This window comes from Zalophus californianus, chromosome 15 (assembly GCF_009762305.2).
Source record: "Zalophus californianus isolate mZalCal1 chromosome 15, mZalCal1.pri.v2, whole genome shotgun sequence".
Taxonomy (NCBI): Eukaryota; Metazoa; Chordata; class Mammalia; order Carnivora; family Otariidae; genus Zalophus; species Zalophus californianus.
Genome location: NC_045609.1, coordinates 31,642,924 through 31,661,574, shown reverse-complemented (window position 1 = coordinate 31,661,574; position 18,651 = coordinate 31,642,924). Strand labels below are relative to the sequence as shown.

Sequence of the window (18,651 nt, the reverse complement as noted above, 5' to 3'; positions counted from 1 at the left end):
CCCTCCCCAAACAGACCTAGTAAATTAGACTCTCTATGGATGGAACTCAGGCATGGGAATGTTTCAAAGCTCCCGTGTGAAACTAGTATGCCGCCGCCAGGGTGAAAAGGACTGGATTAGAGAGTGAAGGCCTTCTGCTCTTCAGCCTCTTGGAAGAGTCTGGCCCAGGCCCAGCTCACTAAGACCACCTAGTGGCCACACTGGGGAATGACTCTCTATCTTGCTTCTGCTCCACCCCCACCCCACCCCACCAATCCGCCAGCAAGGAGCCCTGGGATGGGGTTCAGGGATCCCTACCCTCCCACTGCTGAGGTCAGCAGCAGCCTGGCCTCTGGAATGGGGGTGGGTGAACGTGGTAATCAGAAGATAATGTCCAGTCATCTGACTGGGCCAGAAGAGCTGTGTAGGACAGAGCCCCACAGACAGCTAATGGAAAGGCCCATTTTTTTTTCTAAATAGGCTGAAATTCTGGATTTTTACATAAAATTTGTACCTTTATGGAAACCATTTCATTTTTATCATTTCATGAGTCATCCAAACACAATTTTTAACTGAGGAGGTCAATCTGGGGGCCAGCCCCAGCCCGCGGGCAGCACAGACATACATAGGTCCTGAGTGGGCAGTCATGCGGCATCAGCCATTAAAACACTGAACGGCTGCCCTGCTGGTCATTAAATGGCCACCTGCCAAGCCCCTGGAGTGGCCCCATCTACCAACCTGACTCCTGCCCGGGATCCTCGGCACCTCCCACGACCCAGAACCTGAAGGGTTAACATCTGACACCACAGGGGTCAGGACAGGGCATTGGTTCTGACTGCCACATCCTTGACTGGTCCCAGGGCTGCCAACAGCTGTCAAATACTCTGAACATCACCGGCACACACACCTCGTCAAGCACCCCCGAATCAAGCCAGGGTGAGTTGGGGCTGAGCGTGTTTCCATTTCACAGGTCACATCCAGAAGATGAGGAAGTAACAGAACCGATGAGGGCCCCACGGCAGCCCTAGCCACGTCACATCCAGTCAGCCACAACGTCTCTGTGCACTGGGGGAGGGACACCTGGGTCAGGGCGAGGCCCACCTGGCGGTAGGTGCAGATGATGATCTCCCGCAGGTGGTAGTGCATGGGCGTCATGGTCTCACTGACTGTGTCCAGGGCCGCATCTACCTCCTTCTTCACGCGGTGCCCGTCGGGTAGCAGCTGCACCACCTTCATCACCACCTGGGGCCAGGGGAACACAGAGAAAACCAAGGGGGGTAGGTGGGCCCGCCAGCCCCAGCAACAGGCTCACCCCACACGAAGGACAACCTCAAGGCCCATCTCAACAAGTGGTGCTGGGAAAATCAGATATTCACTTGCAAATGTAACTCAAAACAGATCAAAGACAGAAACACAGAGCTAAAACCATAAAACTCTGGGAAGAAAATAGAGAGGAAAACATCATGACCTTGCATGTGGCAATGACTTCTTGGATAGGACATCAGAAGCACAGGCGATAAAAGAAAGGACACCATCAACAGCGTGAAAAGGCAACCAACAGAATGAAAGGAAATATTTGCAAATCGCAAATCTGCTAAGGGACTGATATCCAGAATATATTGAAAAATTCCCATCACGCAACAACAAAGCAAACCAAATCAAAAATGGGCAAAGAACTTGAACAGACATTTCCTCATAGAAGACATGCAGGTGGCCAACGAGCACATGGAAAGATGCTCAGCATCACTCATCATCAGGGAAAGGGGACTCAAAACCACAATAAGATGCCACCTCACATCCCCCAGGATGGCAAACTATCAGAACAGAAAACAACAAGTGTTGGCAAAAACGTGGAGAAACTAAACCTCTTGTGCTTTCTTTGCTGGTGGATATGTTGCCACAGACAACGATATGGCCGTTGTTTAAAAACTAAACAGGTTGCCACATGACCCAGCAATTCCACTTCTGAAAGTGCAAGCAGATATCTGAACAGGTATTTGTACTCCTGTAGTTCATAGCAGCATGACTCACAATCACCAAAGGGTGACAATAACCCAAGTGTCCACCGACAGATGAGTGGATAAACAAAATGTGGTCCATATGTACAATAGGATAATACTCAGCCTGAAAAAGGAGTGAAAGCTAATAGACCCTCAACATGGATGAATCTTGAGGACATCATGTTAAATGAAATAGACCAGACACAAAAGGACAAATACTGGGTGATTCTACTTGTATGAGGTATATGGAACAGTCAAATCCATAGAGGCAGAAAGGAGAACAGGAGTCACTAGCAGCTGGGGAGGGAGGAATGGGGAGTTACTGTTTTTATGGATATGGTCAGTTTGCGATGAAGAGAAAGTTCTGGAGACGGATGGTGGTACTGGTTGCACGACAAAGTGAATGTACTCACTGCCACAGAACCGTACGTTTAAACACGGTTGAAATGGCAAATTACATGGTAGGTACATTTTACCGCAATGAAAAAAATAAAAATCTAAGAATCAGCGAATCAGCAAGAAGGAAGAGAGGAGTTTCAGGAGAGGGAAGAGCACATGCAAAGGCCGAGAAGCTGAGGGAGCACGCAGAGGCCAGGGTGACAAGACAGCGGGGACAGCGGGGGGTGCGGGGAATGTGATGAGGCCAGTCGACGAGGCAGGAGCCGACCACAGCGCCGACACCAGGGAGCCACACGCCAGCTCTGAGCGCCACGTTCCCCACCCCCTGTAAGACAGGGACTTTGCTGCCTACTTACAGGGTGTCTGGGCTGATGACATGTAGCAGGGGCACAATACAGGGGTGACTAAATCGGAAATGTGAGTGGCCATCCACCCAGTGCCCTGGACTGAAATAGGGGTGGGGTGGGGCAGGCCATGGCCCAGCAGCAAGGTCACCAGCTCCAGCTGGTGAAGCAGGCATCAGTGTCACCCAGACAAGATGTGGCCAGGGGCTCCCCCAAGGCACAGAGCAGCCCAGCAGCAGGGCCAGGCTGACGGGGGTCAGTCTAGCCCCCTCTTCTCCAACAGCCATCTGTCAGGGCCCAGAGCCAAGCTGACCTGTGCTTTGGTTTGCTCATCTGCGAAATGGGAGCAGGGGAGCACTGAGATGAGGAGGTGCCAGAAGGTGATATAATTAAGAAGAGCTCTGAAGATCCCCCAGACCTGCCAGCAAGACTCGCCCTCTCCCCTCACCAGGTGTCCCCGGGGGGCCCCGTGGGGTGCGCTCACCTCAAACTCGCCCTTGGTGAACTTGGCATCAGGCACACTCACAAGCTCCTCCTCGCCCACCTCGGGGAAGCCCTGGGGGAGGACAGCTGCTGGGGCAGGGAGCACGTCCACCCAGGCCGCGCCCCCCCCCCCGTGAGGAAGCCCTTGCCGGGGCTCTGCCGGCCCCCAGGCCCTCTGCCCAGGACTGATGCGAGATGCTCCACACCATGCACCATCCCTGTCCCACACGCTCCTGCCACAGCCAGGGTCCCCGGGGCCGAGTACCACCCTGCCCTGGCCACACATACCTGGATGTGCCAGAAGGCCAGCACGGCCACCACCATGGCGGTCGTGGTCCGGCCCTGGCCACTGAGGCAGCTGAACACGAAGCCAGTGCCCGGGCCCTTGGCGAGGGCACCCTGCAGAGCCTCGAGCAGTCGGTCAAAATCCTGGGTGGGGAGACCAGGGTCTGAGTCAGGCGGCCGGGGCTCCAGGCTGCAGACTCCCGACGTGGCCCGCCCCTCCAAATGGCAACCCCAAAGCAGCGGTCCTGGGGCAGCCGGCACAAGACGACATGCTTGTAAACAGCCACGCCCCTGCTACCTTCCCCCGCTTCCCCCAGGTGCGCGTACACACACACACACACACACCCTCCGCCAGGCAGGGTTCGAAACATGCGTATGCCACTCCCACGTGCTGTGTTCCCCGGGGGCTGCGCAGGGACCCCTGGCCTGGCTGCTTGCCTGAGAGGGACCCAACCCAGGTCCCAGCGTGAGGGCAGGGGTCCGACCCCAACAGATCACTGCAGCACGGGTCCACCAGGGGGCGACAAACAACCGGCAACCAGACCCACAGAGGCAGGAACTACAAGCTCCCGTCGCTGCCTCTCACAGGCTGCCCATCAGGGGCCCCCAACAAACCCCAGGCCCAGAACCACACCCCGCATAGACACGTCACCCAAACAACCGATGCATCACACAGGCACGCAGCGACCCGCATGCAGTTAGAGCTGGGCACACGCACCACGGACGTGTCCATGGACCTTAAGACACACAAACTACACAGACTTACAAAGACACAAACCTACAAAGAACACACAAACAGCCTTGGCCACACACAAGCACCCACAAACCCCCATACACATTCCACACCCCACAGTTCTCCAGACACGCCTGCCACGTACACCCTGGTAAAGACAAGACGTACATCACAGATGCCAGACCCACACACCCATCACATGCATGTACACACTCCACAGTGATACCCACACACACTCCAGACACGTCTCCCTCACAGACGCACATTCACCACAAACACCATGGGTGTGCTCCCACACACACACCTACGACACGTAATAAGCACACAGGCGCCGAGCGAATAAACCACTTGGTCATATGTGAAGGCTCGTGGAACATGCTCCCAGTCCCTCGGGGGAGTTGCACCCACAGCCAAGGCCCAGGCCAGAGCGGGGATGGGAGAGGGCCTCCCCTGGCTGCCTAGAGGCCAGGCCTACACAGCCCCCTCACCTGCTCGCAGGGGGCGCAGAAGTCTGGCAGGGGGACGCGGTGGTAAGTGAGGCCGGGGTAGGCCCCACGGTGTTGGGTGAAGACCTCCTGCATGGTGAGGCATGTCTGGAACCTGCGGGTCGGTGCAGCCCCCGTGCCTGGGAGAGGCATACTCAGGTGGGCCTTCAGCTGAGACTCCAGGTTCTAGAGGAGGGTGGGGCAGAGGGCTCAGGCCACTGAGGCAGCCTCCAGGCCAGCCCCGAGGGCCAGAGTCTTCCATGGCCAGGACCAGTCCTGGCTTTTGGGGGCACCCCTGCCCCTTCCTGAGCCTCAGGGATCAGAGCCAGACCCAGATCCAGGGAGATGGCCACCGTGGGAGTCCTGAATCAGCCACCCCTGAGTCTGCTCCTCTCGGGGCCTCAGTTTCTCCATCTTACAAGAGGAGCATGGGACCTTCTGAAGACCCTCCCAAGCCAATTTCCCAGAAGGCCTCCAAGGTAGGGGTGTGCGGAAGGCAGGAGGGCCTCACCTCAAGCTGGTCGGAGGCCATGGGGGGCCCAGGCCACCGCAGGCTGTGGGTATGCCCATCACACTCCAGCACGGCCTCCTCCCTCAGGTTGACCCACACGACATGCCGTAGCTTCCTCTTGGCATCAGTTAGGTAGGCCAGGATACTCTCCAGGGCCTGGGGGGGGGACAGGAGGGCCATCAGTGAAAGGGCTCAACCATAACCCCACTCAGCCCACAAGTGGACATAGGGCCCCTGGGGTGGTCACCTTGGCGCTGGGCTGGGCTGTGCCATAGATGGGCATGCGGGGCACCCGTCGAAAGTTGGCCACATCCATCTCTCTGACGGTGCTGAGTGCGTCTGGAGAGATGAGGTCGTCCGCCCCCTGCGGGGAGAGCAGCAAGCCTGGGACCCACAGCAGCTGACTGAGATTCAGAGCCCAGCCCAAGGTGGGGCAGGGCAGGGCAGGGACCAGCTCTTTACAGTTTACCAAGCACTTCTGCACACTTGGCACTTCATCACCGCCCTGGCAAGGAGAAAGGCGATAGTGCCCACCCTCCAGATGAGGAACCTGAGGCTCAACAGGGAGAGGCTGGTGGCAGACATCAGAACCAGGCCTCCTGCCTCCTCGCCTGGAGCACGTGGGTTTGAGAACGAGGAGAGGGAATGACAGCAGTGGCCAAAGCTGCAAACACTTCTTGAGACCGGAGATCAACCCCATGTCACTCACAGGAAGAGTCTGCCGCCCCAAAGGCCATCGTCCCTTTGTCTTCTGGGAAGGGCGGCAATGTCTAACCCAAGCCCTCAGGAATCAAGGGCCCACCAGCCCCGGGGCCAGCCCACACCCATTCCCACTTCCCCAGCCAGCCGGCCACACTCACCAGAGAGCCCTTAGTGACGAGGTCCCCGGGGGCCACAGGCCCCGCTGAGCTCAGAGTCACAGGCAGGCGGTACAGCTCAGGATGGGCACAGAGCCAGCGGCTGAAACTGAGGGCAAAGGCCAGCGGATACTGCAGCCCGAGGCAGAGAGAGATGGGAGTTCAGGGGCACAAGGCCATCCCAAACTCTCCCAGCTGGCCCTGTGGTGGGGGAGCCCCAAGAGACATCCATCATGGTCCAGGGCAGGGAGGAGGGGGGTGAGGAGACAGGACCAGGAGGTCCGAAGCAAGATCCTGCCAGGCCCCAATGCCCCAGCTAAGGGTACAGAGACTGGGGCCCAGGGGGGAGAGAGAGAGAGGTAGGCCCTCTCTCTGCCTGACCTGCTCTAGGACCACCACTCTATCGGGGTCTCTCCACGTCCCCCACACCCACCTTCCTCTGGAACAAACACGCACGCCGCCCCCTCTCCTCCCCAGTTCCACCTGCCAGTCACCGTGGGAGACAGGGCTGGAGGGACTCCAGGAGGAGGGGTTGTGGGTCCACTCATCCCCCAGCCACACCTGTTCGTGGAGATAGTAGTTAAACAGGATCAGGTAGAAGTATCGCTCCAGGCTCTGCAGCGCCCTCTGCCGGACACCGTGCTGGCTGCAGCTTCCCTGAGAGGAGGTGACCCAGAAGGGGGTGGGTGGTGAAGACAGGGCTCGGGGCCACCCTGTCCTCATCCCCAGAAGGGCAGGAGTTAAGCCTCAGAAATCCCCAGAACACCATCTATCCCCTCCCTTTGTAACTTCTGCCAGGCTGGATATTCTTCTGAGCGTCTAACCACTCTCTGAATTGCTGCAATTAATCTGTGGCCCAGGGGAAGCAGTTGGTGACTACCCCAGAGCCACTGCTATCAACCCAGGGACCACCTCGCCCTCCAGGCCTGTGCCCAGAGACAAGCTGGGACCTCCCCTCTTTGCACCAAGCCGTACACATGCAGGGCCGTGCACAGTCGTGTTGAGGAAGCAAGTACATAAACACCCTTCTCTAAGCCAGAGGCCCTCCCTTAAGAACTGTGACCCACCCCACAAGAAAACAAAAAGACCATCATAACAGTGCTCCAAGGGGGCCATGATTTTTACCCTTACTTTACCAAGGTTCTGAGAAATGAACTGACTTGCTCAATCATGACGCTGATGGCAGGGAGAGCTGGATCCCCAAACAAATGCCCTAACCCCAGCCCAGCATGCTCTGGGGGTAAGGAGCTGTCAGAGAGAATCCCAAGCTCCCTCTCTCCACCTTCGGATCTCAGGGTTCACCTGCTGGGTCAGTACCACCTTCTGGAGGGCAAGTGAGATTCAGAGAGGCCCGAAAGAAAGGTCATACCCTTTGATTACACTGAACCCCATCTTTGGGAATCTAGGCCAGAGGTCAGCAAACGTCTATTTCTATAAAAGGCAGTAAATATTCCGGGGTCTCTGCTGTACCTGTCCAACTCGGCCACTGCAGCGTGAGAGAGCCGGATGGTGCTGGACTGAATGGGCAAGACCATGTTCCGATAAAACTTACTCACGAAAACAAGGTGGTGGGTTAGGTTTGGCCCATGGGTCACGGTTTGCCAATCTCTAATCTAGACTGAGGAAAAAATCCTAAATACACAACAACTTCATTTTCATGAAGTTATCTTGATGCAAAAGAATTTACATTGATAAGGAACTGGAAGCAACTCAACTGTCCAACCAGAGGGACGTGGTTAGTAAACCATGACAGGTGACATCCCAGGGACATCTGCTCCACGCAGACTCCCTTCTAAGAGCTTCATGGCTCTTATCTCAGCCGATCCTCACAACTCTATGGGTTGGTTATTATTCGTGGCTCCCTTTTTACAAGCGGGGAAACTGAGGCACGGAGCAGTGAAGCAGGTGGCCCACCGTCCACACACCTGTAGGTGGCAGAGCCAGGCCTGGACCCCACGTGGTCAGGGCAGAGGCCACGCTCTTAACCTAAGAGGCCAACGATGGCTGAAGTCACACAGCCGGCAAGAACGGCGATGCGGAAAGCAAGGCTGGCACAGGGATGCTGAGGGGAAGGGCTGTATGCAGGCTGCAAACGTGCCCTGGGGCGCCCGACACAAGAACATCACAGACGAAGCACGTGGGAGGAAGGAAGCTGGCCCCAAATGCTCCCAGCGGCTGTGCTGGCATGATGGCTGACTTTCTGCCTTCTCCAATTTCTCAATTTTCCATACTATACTCTTGCTTTCAAAAGATGTTTTTTTAAAGTGTCGAAGAAGAGGGGCGCCTGGGTGGCTCAGTCGTTAAGCGTCTGCCTTCGGCTCAGGTCATGGTCCCAGGGTCCTGGGATCGAGCCCCGCATCGGGCTCCCTGCTCAGCCGGGAGCCTGCTTCTCCCTCTCCCACTCCCCCTGCTTGTGTTCCCTCTCTCGCTGTGTCTCTTTCTGTCAGATAAATAAATAAAATCTTAAAATAAATAAATAAATAAATAGAAAATAAAGTGTCGCAGGAGAAAAAGTCTCTGCAGGCCTTATATTCCTTCCATGCACTGTGCACACTCTCAAGACAAGGCCTCTCCCCAGAGCTGAGGGACAGGGCTGCTGAGACAGCCCAGAGCCCATCACTCTTCCAGAAGCAGCAGGCTGGACCAGACCCTGGCCTACCCAAGGAAACAGCAAGGGACTGACTCGCGGAGGGGAACCAGGAGCAGTCTGGGAAGGCTCTGGATCCAGAGGCCCCCGGCACCCCGGCCAGCAGCCCCTTCCTCCATCCTGTTTATTCTGTAGCAAGGGGACCTGGCCAGGGAAAGTAAACTTTCCCTCTTCCTTGTCCATCTTTCCTGCAGGCCCAGCTCCTCTAGCTCCCCTTCCTCTGAACGCCTCTGTTCTCTGGGAGAAGCAGCAACCAGGAAAAGTCAGTCAGAAAGAAGCCAGTCAAGAGGTTTTAATAAAACGAGGTCGCAGGACTCAGAAAGCAGACCCTCTGCAGGCCTCACCTGGGCTGGGCTCTCCGGCCGGGGGCCTTCCAGCTTCCTCTGGTGCTCCAAGATGACCTCCTTCAGGTCATGCAGCTCGGCACAGGCGGTGATGGCTCTGTCCACCTGGTGCCCGCGACCAGGGCAGGGAAGGGAGGGAAAGAGGGCCACAAGGCCAAGCAAAGATGGCGGAGGCGGAAGGGAAGAGAAAGGGAAAGGATGGTTTGTCAAAAAGGGGGCAGTGCAGGGGAGGAAGAGACCCCACCAGCGGAGGAGTGCATGCCCCTCCACGGCCCCTGCCCCCAGCCCCCTGGCTCACCTCGTCCACCATCTTCCTCCCCTGAGGCACCATGTGGAGAAAACTCTGGATCAGCTGGAGCTGCTCCAGGGGCAGTGGCTTGGTATGCAGGGGGACAGCCCTGACAAGGAAGGGGTCAGTAGCATAAGCAATACGCCCAAAGGCCTCTACCACCACCCCCCTGTTGACATTTCCATTCACATGGCCGCTGAGGGGCACTGGACTACAGTCTCCAAGTCTTCCTTCCCATTCAGGTTGGGGGAAGCAATGGGTATTTTCCCCGTGGGAAAACTGAGGCCCAGAAGGGTCAAGTGGCTTTTTTCCGCATTACTCAGCAAATCTGTGGCAACCCAGGAAATGAACCCCACATGCTCCACCTCCAGCTCTAGCCCTGGGCTCCTGACACGTCCCCAGCACTCTGGCAGCCCTACCCTCTCCTCTCCTCATCCCTGCGGTTCCTTGGGACACTCACTCCGGCCTTGAGGCAGCCCCGCTGTGGTGAAACAAGATGAGGGTACCCAGGGTCATTCCCAGATTGGTCCTGCCCACGCCTGTCTGGCAGCTGAAGAGGAGAGCAGGGGGAGGCCCGTGGGCATCTCGGAGCTGCAGGAGGCTGGGGGTTTCCTGGGAAAGACCGTGACCGTCAACAACAGCGTGCCCTGGAAACCCTCGGCCGGGACCAAGTCGGGGGAGGGGGGTCATGACATCGGCCCATCTGCACCCCGCAGTCTTTGGCAAGGGGGGGCGCCTAGACAGGTGGCTCAGCCGCTTTTGCCAAACTTCAAAGCCAAATGTGCTCCATCTGCCCCAAGGAGCACGGCCCTGCCTCCTTCCCAGGCCCTGGGGGAGCCCAACCAGCTGGTCCTGGGAGTGAGACCGCTCTGAGGGGACAGGCCTGTATTTGACAGCGCCGTGAGATGCAAATTAAATAAGGTGGCCTCCCACAGGGGCTGAGAAAGAAACACCACCAGTCCTCAGGAAACAGCAGCTCAAGAGGCTACGGATAAGAAATTTTTAGCCCCAGTAAACTTGATGTCTAGAGAGGTCAGGTGATTTGTCCAAGATCACACAGCAAATTAGCAGCTGAGCCTGCCCAGAGTCCAGGCCGTCAGACAGTCAATGCTGGGCTCTGTCATTAGAGAACGTACAAATATACACCCGCCAACACACACACACACACACACACACACACACACACACACACACACACACACACACACACACACACTCCACCTCTTACACAACACAGAAGGAAACCTTCCTCTGAGGAAAGCCAGAGGCCACACTCGCCCTGAGCATCACCCTGGAGACAGGGCCTACTACACCCAGACCCGCTCTCCAGGCTCCTGTCCCTACTCTGTGCTCCCACCACGACCCACCACCTCCTGCCCTGACTTACCCGGAGGACACTCACAAAGACATCAAACTGGGCTTCCAGCGGGGCCCCTTGCTCTGGCAGGGGCAGGCGGTGGTACCTGCCAGGTGAGGCAGAGAGACCCATCAGGCAGGCCACGCAGCCCGGGCATCCCCCACCCCTGCATTCCTGTGGGAAAGATGGGTGTGGGGAGCTCAGCCCAACCTGCAGACGGTGAAACACACAGCTGGGGAGCAGGGCCAGAGAGCACCCCTGCCCAGCACACTGGCATCCACACGGCCCAAGTCATCTGCTGTCGCCGGGTCGGACTGGCGCTTGGTACCTGTAGGCAGGCTGCAGGAAGAGGGGCCGCTTGTACACCTCCTCGGTCACGTGCACATCGTCCTCGCCCCGGATGGCCACAGCGTGGGGCTCCCCCAGCAGGTCCTCGATGTTGTGGTAGACGTGGTACGTGTTCTCGCTCAGCTGGGCAAAGTCATGGATCTGCATGGACGAGTGGGGGCCAGAGGACCATGACTGACCCGTAGGCCCCTCCTGGCCTTCCTGGCCGAGCTCTAGAGGGAGGAGACCACAAAGAGGCCACGGACAGGCTGCTCTTCCTCCAGGGGGGAACCATCTGGCCAGGGGTGCTCTGTGCCCTGGGAGTCCTGATGGGATGGAGGTGGCCAGCGGCCCGAGGCGGCCACCTATGCACAAGATGACACAGCCCACACTGGGGCCAGGGAGGAAGCACCCTGCACTGTGGGCAGCAGGGGTCAGCTAAGCCATCAGACTCAGGGACAGGGGGAAGCTCAGTCAGCTGGGTGCGAGAGGAGACGAGGCCCCAAAGGGAGATGGGAGACAACCAGGCTCCTGCCCGTGGGAGTCTCTGGGGGCACCGCGACGGCACCCTCCACACACACATCTCCATGGTGTGTCAACAGCCTCAGAAACCTTGACAGGCCCCCGGGCGGCGGAGGGGAACAGAGGCACCTCAGAGACAGACAGAGGCCCATCGAGAGAAGTGCCTCACCCGGGCCTCACAGCTCACAGAGGGCTGACCCTCGGTGTCGGGGCTTCTAGTCTAACGCTCCTTTTACTCCGCTAGGCACCTGCTAAATAAGGATGCTGAGTGCGGAGGAGCTGCGCAGGGTGGGAAAGGGGCAGAAGCAAACAGAGCCAGGAACAGGAAGGTCTTCCCCTAGCTTCCCGTGAGCTGGCCTTACATCCAGCTACTCGCTCAAGCAGGGCAGAAGAGTGGGTGAGTACAGGCCGGTGAGAGCAAAGTTGGGCTGGGGGCTAGGGTCCCAACTCAGCCACCCACGGCTTGCCAGGGAGGGGGGGCCTCCACTTACGCCAGTGACCCTCACCTCTTTCCGGATGGCCAGCTCTAAGCTCTCTGCCTGGATCCCAGGTCCCAGGCCCTGGAGGTTCTCATGAAGATTCTGCTTATCTCGAGGTGTGTAGGGCACGAAGTCCTCCTCAGCACGCAGAAACAGCACGGGCTCCTCCCTCACACAGAAGATGATGCACTCCTGCCAGGAGCCAAAGGAGGAAGAAACTGTGCCCACTACCCAGCACGGAGACCCGACCTTCTGCCTCACCTCTGTGCCTTTGCACAGACCGGTCCCTGCTCTTTGAGCGCCTGTCACCCCCACCCTGTCCCTGCAACATGAATCCTACCCAATAAGCAAAGCTCGGTCCAAATACCACCTGCTCCTGACTCTCCCTCTTCTCGGGGCCAACAGCCCTTTGTCTGATGCTCATGGTGTTGATTCCTGCTTCATCCTAACATGATCAGTGACTACATCTCCCTTCGTGGACGACAGGTTCCTTACAGGGCGAACCATGTCCGAGTCATTTTCACATCTCCATTATTGCAAGCACGGAATGCCAGATAAATCAAGTGCTTGATAAACACCGGGGGAAGAAATGAATGCCTGCCACCACCATGCAATCATGCATTCACTGAGCACCACACAGAAAGATGTGGGCAGACCCCTCCCCGTGGAACTTGAAGTCAGGCTGGGAAGAGAGGATCCGCCCAGAACTAACACCCACCCCACTCTGGTTCACTCAGGGACTCTCCAGCTAAACCCCAGGTCAAACCAGATGCAGGCTGCAATCAGATGGGACCCTCAGCCTCTGTCCTGCAGACACTCAAAACCCCGCCTCAGCATCAGGCAAAAAAGAGGAGTCATTAAAAACAGGCATTTAGGGGCGCCTGGGTGGTTCAGATGATAAAGCATGTGCCTTCAGCTCAGGTCATGATCTCCAGGTCCTGGGATCAAGCCCCACGTCGGGCTCCCAGCTAAGTGGGGAGTCTGCTTCTCCCACTCCTCATTTGTGCTCTCTCTCTCTCAAATGAATAAATAAAATCTTTAAAAAAAAAAAACAAAAACAGGGATTTAGAGTTCAGATGCCTAGTTTGGGTCTTAGGACACCACTCCAAAGCTGTGTCACTCATCCTCTCTGGGCCTCGGTTTCCTCCTCTGTGCAATGGGAGGAACTGCCCTGCCTTCATAGGGCTGACACAAGGACCTGTGTCTGCTGTGGTCATCATGCTGTGCCTTTCTTGCTATGACCTGGACCCTCTTGTCACCCTGTCCCCCTTCTCACTTCTCCAAGGTTCTCAAAGTGGGCTGTATAAGGGGCTTCTGACCTGGGCCCCCATGTCCACACACGACAGGGAAATAAAAATTGACCCAGAATTTCCCAACCATGCCGACCACAATGATCATTGTGGCATTTAAGGCCTGCAGAGCCTGGTCTGGGTCCCCAGGCACCCTCCCCATCATGTGGCCAGGCCACTCCCAGGAGGAGCCCCTTTGCCAGATTTGGGGGGCTGCGAGACCCTGCCCGGAAGCAGCCCTGCTTACCCTGTGTCCATCTTTCTGGAGTTTCTGGAGGACCTGCCTGAAACCAGAGAGGCTGGGCTGTCCCATGCCAAACACGGTGAGGCCACCCCGCACTTGCCGGAAGTTGGGGGCCCCACAGCTCCGCACAGTGCCCAGTACATCCATCTTCTCAGCAACATCCCGCACCAGGAAGTAGCGTCCCTGGCAGGGGAAGAGCCACAAGGGGTTACTCAGATGCTCGGGGATATCTTCTATCAGTGGAGCTCTGTCCCAGGCACCAGAGGATGGGGAGCAAGAGGTGGGGCAGGGGACATGGTCTTCAAGTTGTCTGCAGGCTTTTGGAAAAAAAAAAAAATGTGATCATCTGTGATCCCAAGAAGAGTGTCATTTAGCATGGGAAAGGGAAAAACAACTCCTCCTGATGGGAAATCCGAGAAGGCTTCATGGAGGAGGCAGCACTGGGGGCAGGCCTTGAGGAAAGAAAGTAGGGAGAGGCACTCCAGGGGCAGGAAACTGAGGCTGGCTCTAGGGTGGGGCCCGAAGCTCTCCAGGAAGAAGTCAAATGTCTCCCGCAGCCAGAGGAAGGGCTTGGAGCAGGGGCCCAAGCAAGGAGTCACAGCTGGGGCCCCAGGAATCAGCCAGAGGAAACCTGCACTAGTCCCCTCCTGAGGTCCTGAAGCTCTGAGGACGGATGGGGCTCTCCCTTCCCCGGCTGGGGTGATGGATGCAATGAGGGACAGAGTAAAAGGGTGAGAACACGAGGCGCCAGGGGAGTTCATTCCTGGGCACAAAGGAGCTCGGACATCATCTGGCCATGCCCCTCCAACAGGACCCACACATTGCCTGACAGATTCGAAATGGAACCAGTTCTTCCAGACACCAGAAAAATCCCAGCTACTCTTTCAACAAACACAGTTTCATCAGCATGATTATCCCTTCGCCAACTATTTACTGAGCACCTACATGGTGCTGGAGCACTGTTCAGGGCCGGGGACTACTGCAGTGAACAAGAAAAATGAAAGTCATCTGGGCGTGTGGACCTGGCTTTCTAGGGGATAGGTGAGGGGAAAAGAGCTAAGCCAGAGAAGTTCTGGAGCGTAGAGAACGGGAGAGAGATCCCCCAGCTGGGGCCCTGACTCTGTTCTCCGGGCTGCCCCGAGGGCGGGGTGTGGGCAGACTGGGGCCAGCAGGGACGTGCCAGAAGAGCCCACCAGGGGGCTCCGCGGGGCAGGGGGCGTGGCCCAGGAAACCAGGGGGAGACAGGAAGTGGGGGAGGAGCCCAGAGGGTGAGGTGAGGACGTGACTCCGAAAAGGGGTCAGTGGGGAAAGCAGGAGGGAGGAACCCTGTGAAGGAGGAGGACCAGAAGGGGGGCGGGGGGGGGGGGGGCGAAGGGGGAAGGAGGGGCCGGGCTGCCCTCACCTGCACCAGGTAGTGCTCGGGGGTGGCATCTGAGAGCCGGCCCAGCGTGTAATGGGCCTTGAGCAGCTCCTCATGGATCTGGAACTCCTCCTTACAGTTGTACCTGTCAGGGCAGAATGGAAACTTTCATGATCAAGGTAGCCTCCACCCTCACCAGACTCCACAACAGGACCACCCCACCTGCGCCCACGCGGCTACCCGTCTACGGCAGAGACAGCCTGCTCTCCCCAATATCCACCCTCCCCTCCTCCCTCAGCAACAGAACCCTGGAATCGCGACTGGGCCATCTGCCGGAGGACTGTTATTTCCCAGGCTCCCTTGCAGCTAGGGTGGTCACGTGATTAAGTTTTGGCCAATGGGATATGAGGAGAAGTGACAGGTGTACAACTTCTGGGCCATTCCCTTAAAGGGAAGGTGGGTGCCTTCTACTTTCTCTCCTTCTCCCTGGCTAGCATCCAGAAGTGATGGCAAGAAGCAGAAGCTGATGATGGTGGGGGAAACAAGAGAGGAGGGGCCTGGCGGATCACAGGGCGGCCATTCCAGCTTGGTGCACCTCCCAGACTCTTGTGTAGAGAGAAGCTTCGGTCCTGTTTAAGGCCTCCTATTCGAGGGTTACCTGGGTCCCAGGGGACCCTTCCATCAGATTGTCTCTGAGAACAACACCATGGCACAGTGAGGGGGCTCAGGACAGAGGCTTTGGGTTTGCATGACCTGGGCATGAGCCCAACTTCACCACACAGCAACTTTGGGGCTTTGGAGTGACTCACTCTCTCTGTGGTTCCCTTTCCAGTAATTCTCACTTCCTAGGGCCGCTGTGAGATTTCAAGGCACAGCTGAATGGAAGCGCTCAGCCAAGGGCCTTGGGCACCGTGTTTATTAATATAATTATTTTTACTAGTCACAGTGCTACCTCCACACGGGGCCATTTCAAACAAAACCCACAGGTATAAAAACAGATTTCTGCAGATGCTAAACCAGGATGGGCCTGTCTGTCTGCTCAAGACACAAGAAGCTTCCATGCTGATTGTAACAGTGAATAAGACACTTGCACCCTGGTGTCCACTCCTCTTTACAAAAGAACTGCGTCCAGGAAAGGCAGGGCAGTGGAAGGAGTGAGGCAGGGGAGCCTGAAGCGAGGAGCTGAGAGACTTGGGCTCCTGCTCCCAGCTCAGTCTCTATCTCACCACATGGTGGACAAATCCATCTACCGCAGGAAGCTTGGTATTTAGATCCAGTCTTCACATCTGATCTAAAACGTATTCAATCAGGAGTCAGCAAACCTTTTATATCAAGAACTGGACAGTAAATAATTTTGGCTTTGAGAGCCATACAGTTTCTCTTGCAACCACAACTCTGCAAATGAAGTGTTAAGCGTCCACAGACAGCATACAAAGGAATAGGAGTGGCGGTGTTCCAATAAAACTTTATTTACAAAAGCAGATGCTAGGTGGGATTCGGTCCACAGGATACAGTTTGCCAAGCCCTGTGTTGGGTGATCTCTAAGGTCCCTTCCCCACAAACATGCTACAGCCCCAGGGTCGCCGCGCTCACGCTCGCTCCAGGAGGCAGATCTTTACAGCAGGCTCATGACTGTTCTGAGCCACACCACTTGGTTAAGTATTCTGCACATCATCACCGTGTAATCTGATAAGAAAAAGAAGACCCAGGGGGCGCCTGGGTGGCTCAGTCATTAAGCGTCTGCCTTCAGCTCAGGTCATGATCCCAGGGGCCTGGGATCGAGCCCCGCATCGGGCTCCCTGCTCAGCGGGAAGCCTGCTTCTCCCTCTCCCACTCCCCCTGCTTGTGTTCCCTCTCTCGCTGTGTCTCTCTCTGTCAAATAAAGAAATAAAATCTTAAAAAAGAAAGAAAGAAAAACAAGACCCAGAGAGGGGAAAGGATTTGCCTGAGGTCACAGACAGAGCAAAGCCCAGGATGTGTGTCTCCGACACTGCCCTCAAGGGCCAAACCTAGATGTGTCATCTCTGGTAGAGAGACAATATCAAGTCTCTTCTCTTCCCCTTATCAGGAGCACAGTAATGGATGAGGATTCTAATTTTCCTGTCAGGCCCCAAAGCCAGCAGGCCGATTTATCATTCCCACCCCTCAGGTCTCCTGACACAGCAAGTCCCATCTGCTAGGTCTCTGCCAAACTTCTATGTGTGGCACACAGTCCATTCTTAGCTCACTGTGTCCTATTTCCTGCGTGCTGGAGGGGCCCAGAGGCAGATTCGACGTGAGCCGAGGCTTCCCGATTCACCAGGAGACAGAGCCAATGCCTCTCTTGTCTTCCTGGCCTCTGGCTCCCAGCACCCACTCCTTCACTGACCCCACAGGGCAGACAGGGTTGCAGAGCCCCCTTCCGGACCCTCTTCTTCTGGACGCATGTAGTGTATCCATGTGTCTCAAAATATGGTGCCAGAACCCACCCTCAGCCTCCTCCAGGAAAGTCCCTCAAGGACCTAATTAAGAGAGGTGACCAAAAGCTTCCAGCTTTTTCAGCCCCCAGCTCTTTTACGACCTGGTATTAACCTCAGTTTCGAACCATAATTACTAGTTGTGAAAAATAAATCTAAATTTTATGCATCTTAGTATATAAACTCTGTTTGAAAATGTTTGGCCAAAAATGATTTTCAAAAGGGTCTCCCCCCACCAGCCACTTCTCCTTCTCCATGCTTCCGGCCCTATGGACATGAGCTAAGAGACCCACAACAGAGACCCACTCAGGCACTTGCTTGCTGTGTTACTCCAGACAAACTGCTTAACCTCTCTGGGCCTCAGTATCTTCATCTATGAAAGCGGGTTGTAGACTCAGTGCTTTATGCCACCACTCCTCCGGGAAGCTGCCCCAACCATGTCTTCCAGGGACACGGTCACACGCACACACATGCACACACGCACGCACCCACCCCGCCACTCACGTGATCACGACGGGGGCCACTTTGTTGGGGATGATGGACTTGGCCTTACTGTTGTGCAAGCCTGTGGTCTGGAAGGAGTGGACACTGAGTGAGTGCTGACTGTCCATCGTGCCGCCCCCCTGGAGGCCCTCGAAGGGGGCGCCCGCCGAAACCGCCTGCTGGGCTGTGCTGGCCGTAGTACCCATAGTCCGCTGGCAGCCTCAGGACCCCAAACCTGCGGGATGAGAAGGCATGTAGTGGGGGGAAGGGGTGGGAAAATCCACAGCAGGAAGGGACCTAGCCCAGCTCCCCCTCCACCCCCATCGCCCAGATGCCAAGTCTGAGGCCCAGAAAGCGCCAGCTCAGCCTGCAGCGGGAGACAGAGGGCAGGTGTGCCGCCTCCCAATGCTCCCTGAATGCCTACCCTGCGCCTGTCCCTTGGCTTCTGCTTTGGGGGGTTACGGACATGAAGAGACATAAAGACACAGCCCCTGAACCCTTACGGTTACACTCCTCTGGCAAAAATATGACTGTTAGGAAGGGGTTAGCCCTCCACACCAGGTCAGGACCTCGGGCTCTAAGTGACTGGGTCAGGCCACATAGAGGCAGGGCCCCCCCCCCCAGACGGACAGAAGTGGGAAGACCTGGAGCAGGTGCAGAAGGAAGTCAAGCTTTGGGGGGCACATCTGGGTGGCTCAGTTGGTTAAGCGACTGCCTCCGGCTCAGGTCATGATCGTGGAGTCCCAGGATCGAGTCCCGCATCCGGCTCCCTGCTCAG

General features: G+C 56.7%; 1 protein-coding gene across 6 annotated transcripts in view; it reads right to left on the bottom strand.

Moving 5' to 3' along the window:
* The window catches only part of PALD1 (phosphatase domain containing paladin 1), a 103,710-nt gene that overhangs the window by 75,657 nt on the left and 9,402 nt on the right, over positions 1–18,651 (bottom strand). For all 6 annotated transcript variants that reach the window (XR_003519759.1, XM_027592567.2, XM_027592592.2 and 3 more), the window contains exons 4-20: positions 17,895–18,108; positions 14,977–15,079; positions 13,578–13,757; positions 12,069–12,233; positions 11,042–11,202; positions 10,744–10,819; positions 9,817–9,968; positions 9,366–9,465; positions 9,068–9,172; positions 6,638–6,733; positions 6,080–6,208; positions 5,467–5,583; positions 5,220–5,375; positions 4,712–4,894; positions 3,494–3,634; positions 3,207–3,278; positions 1,081–1,221 (exon numbers count right to left, since the gene is read on the bottom strand). Coding sequence is in view for 5 of the 6 variants with exons in the window: in XM_027592567.2 (XP_027448368.1) it covers positions 1,081–1,221; positions 3,207–3,278; positions 3,494–3,634; positions 4,712–4,894; positions 5,220–5,375; positions 5,467–5,583; positions 6,080–6,208; positions 6,638–6,733; positions 9,068–9,172; positions 9,366–9,465; positions 9,817–9,968; positions 10,744–10,819; positions 11,042–11,202; positions 12,069–12,233; positions 13,578–13,757; positions 14,977–15,079; positions 17,895–18,079 (2,262 nt within the window). In the remaining variant the exon portion in view is untranslated. The remainder of the gene's footprint in view (positions 1–1,080; positions 1,222–3,206; positions 3,279–3,493; positions 3,635–4,711; positions 4,895–5,219; positions 5,376–5,466; positions 5,584–6,079; positions 6,209–6,637; positions 6,734–9,067; positions 9,173–9,365; positions 9,466–9,816; positions 9,969–10,743; positions 10,820–11,041; positions 11,203–12,068; positions 12,234–13,577; positions 13,758–14,976; positions 15,080–17,894; positions 18,109–18,651) is intronic.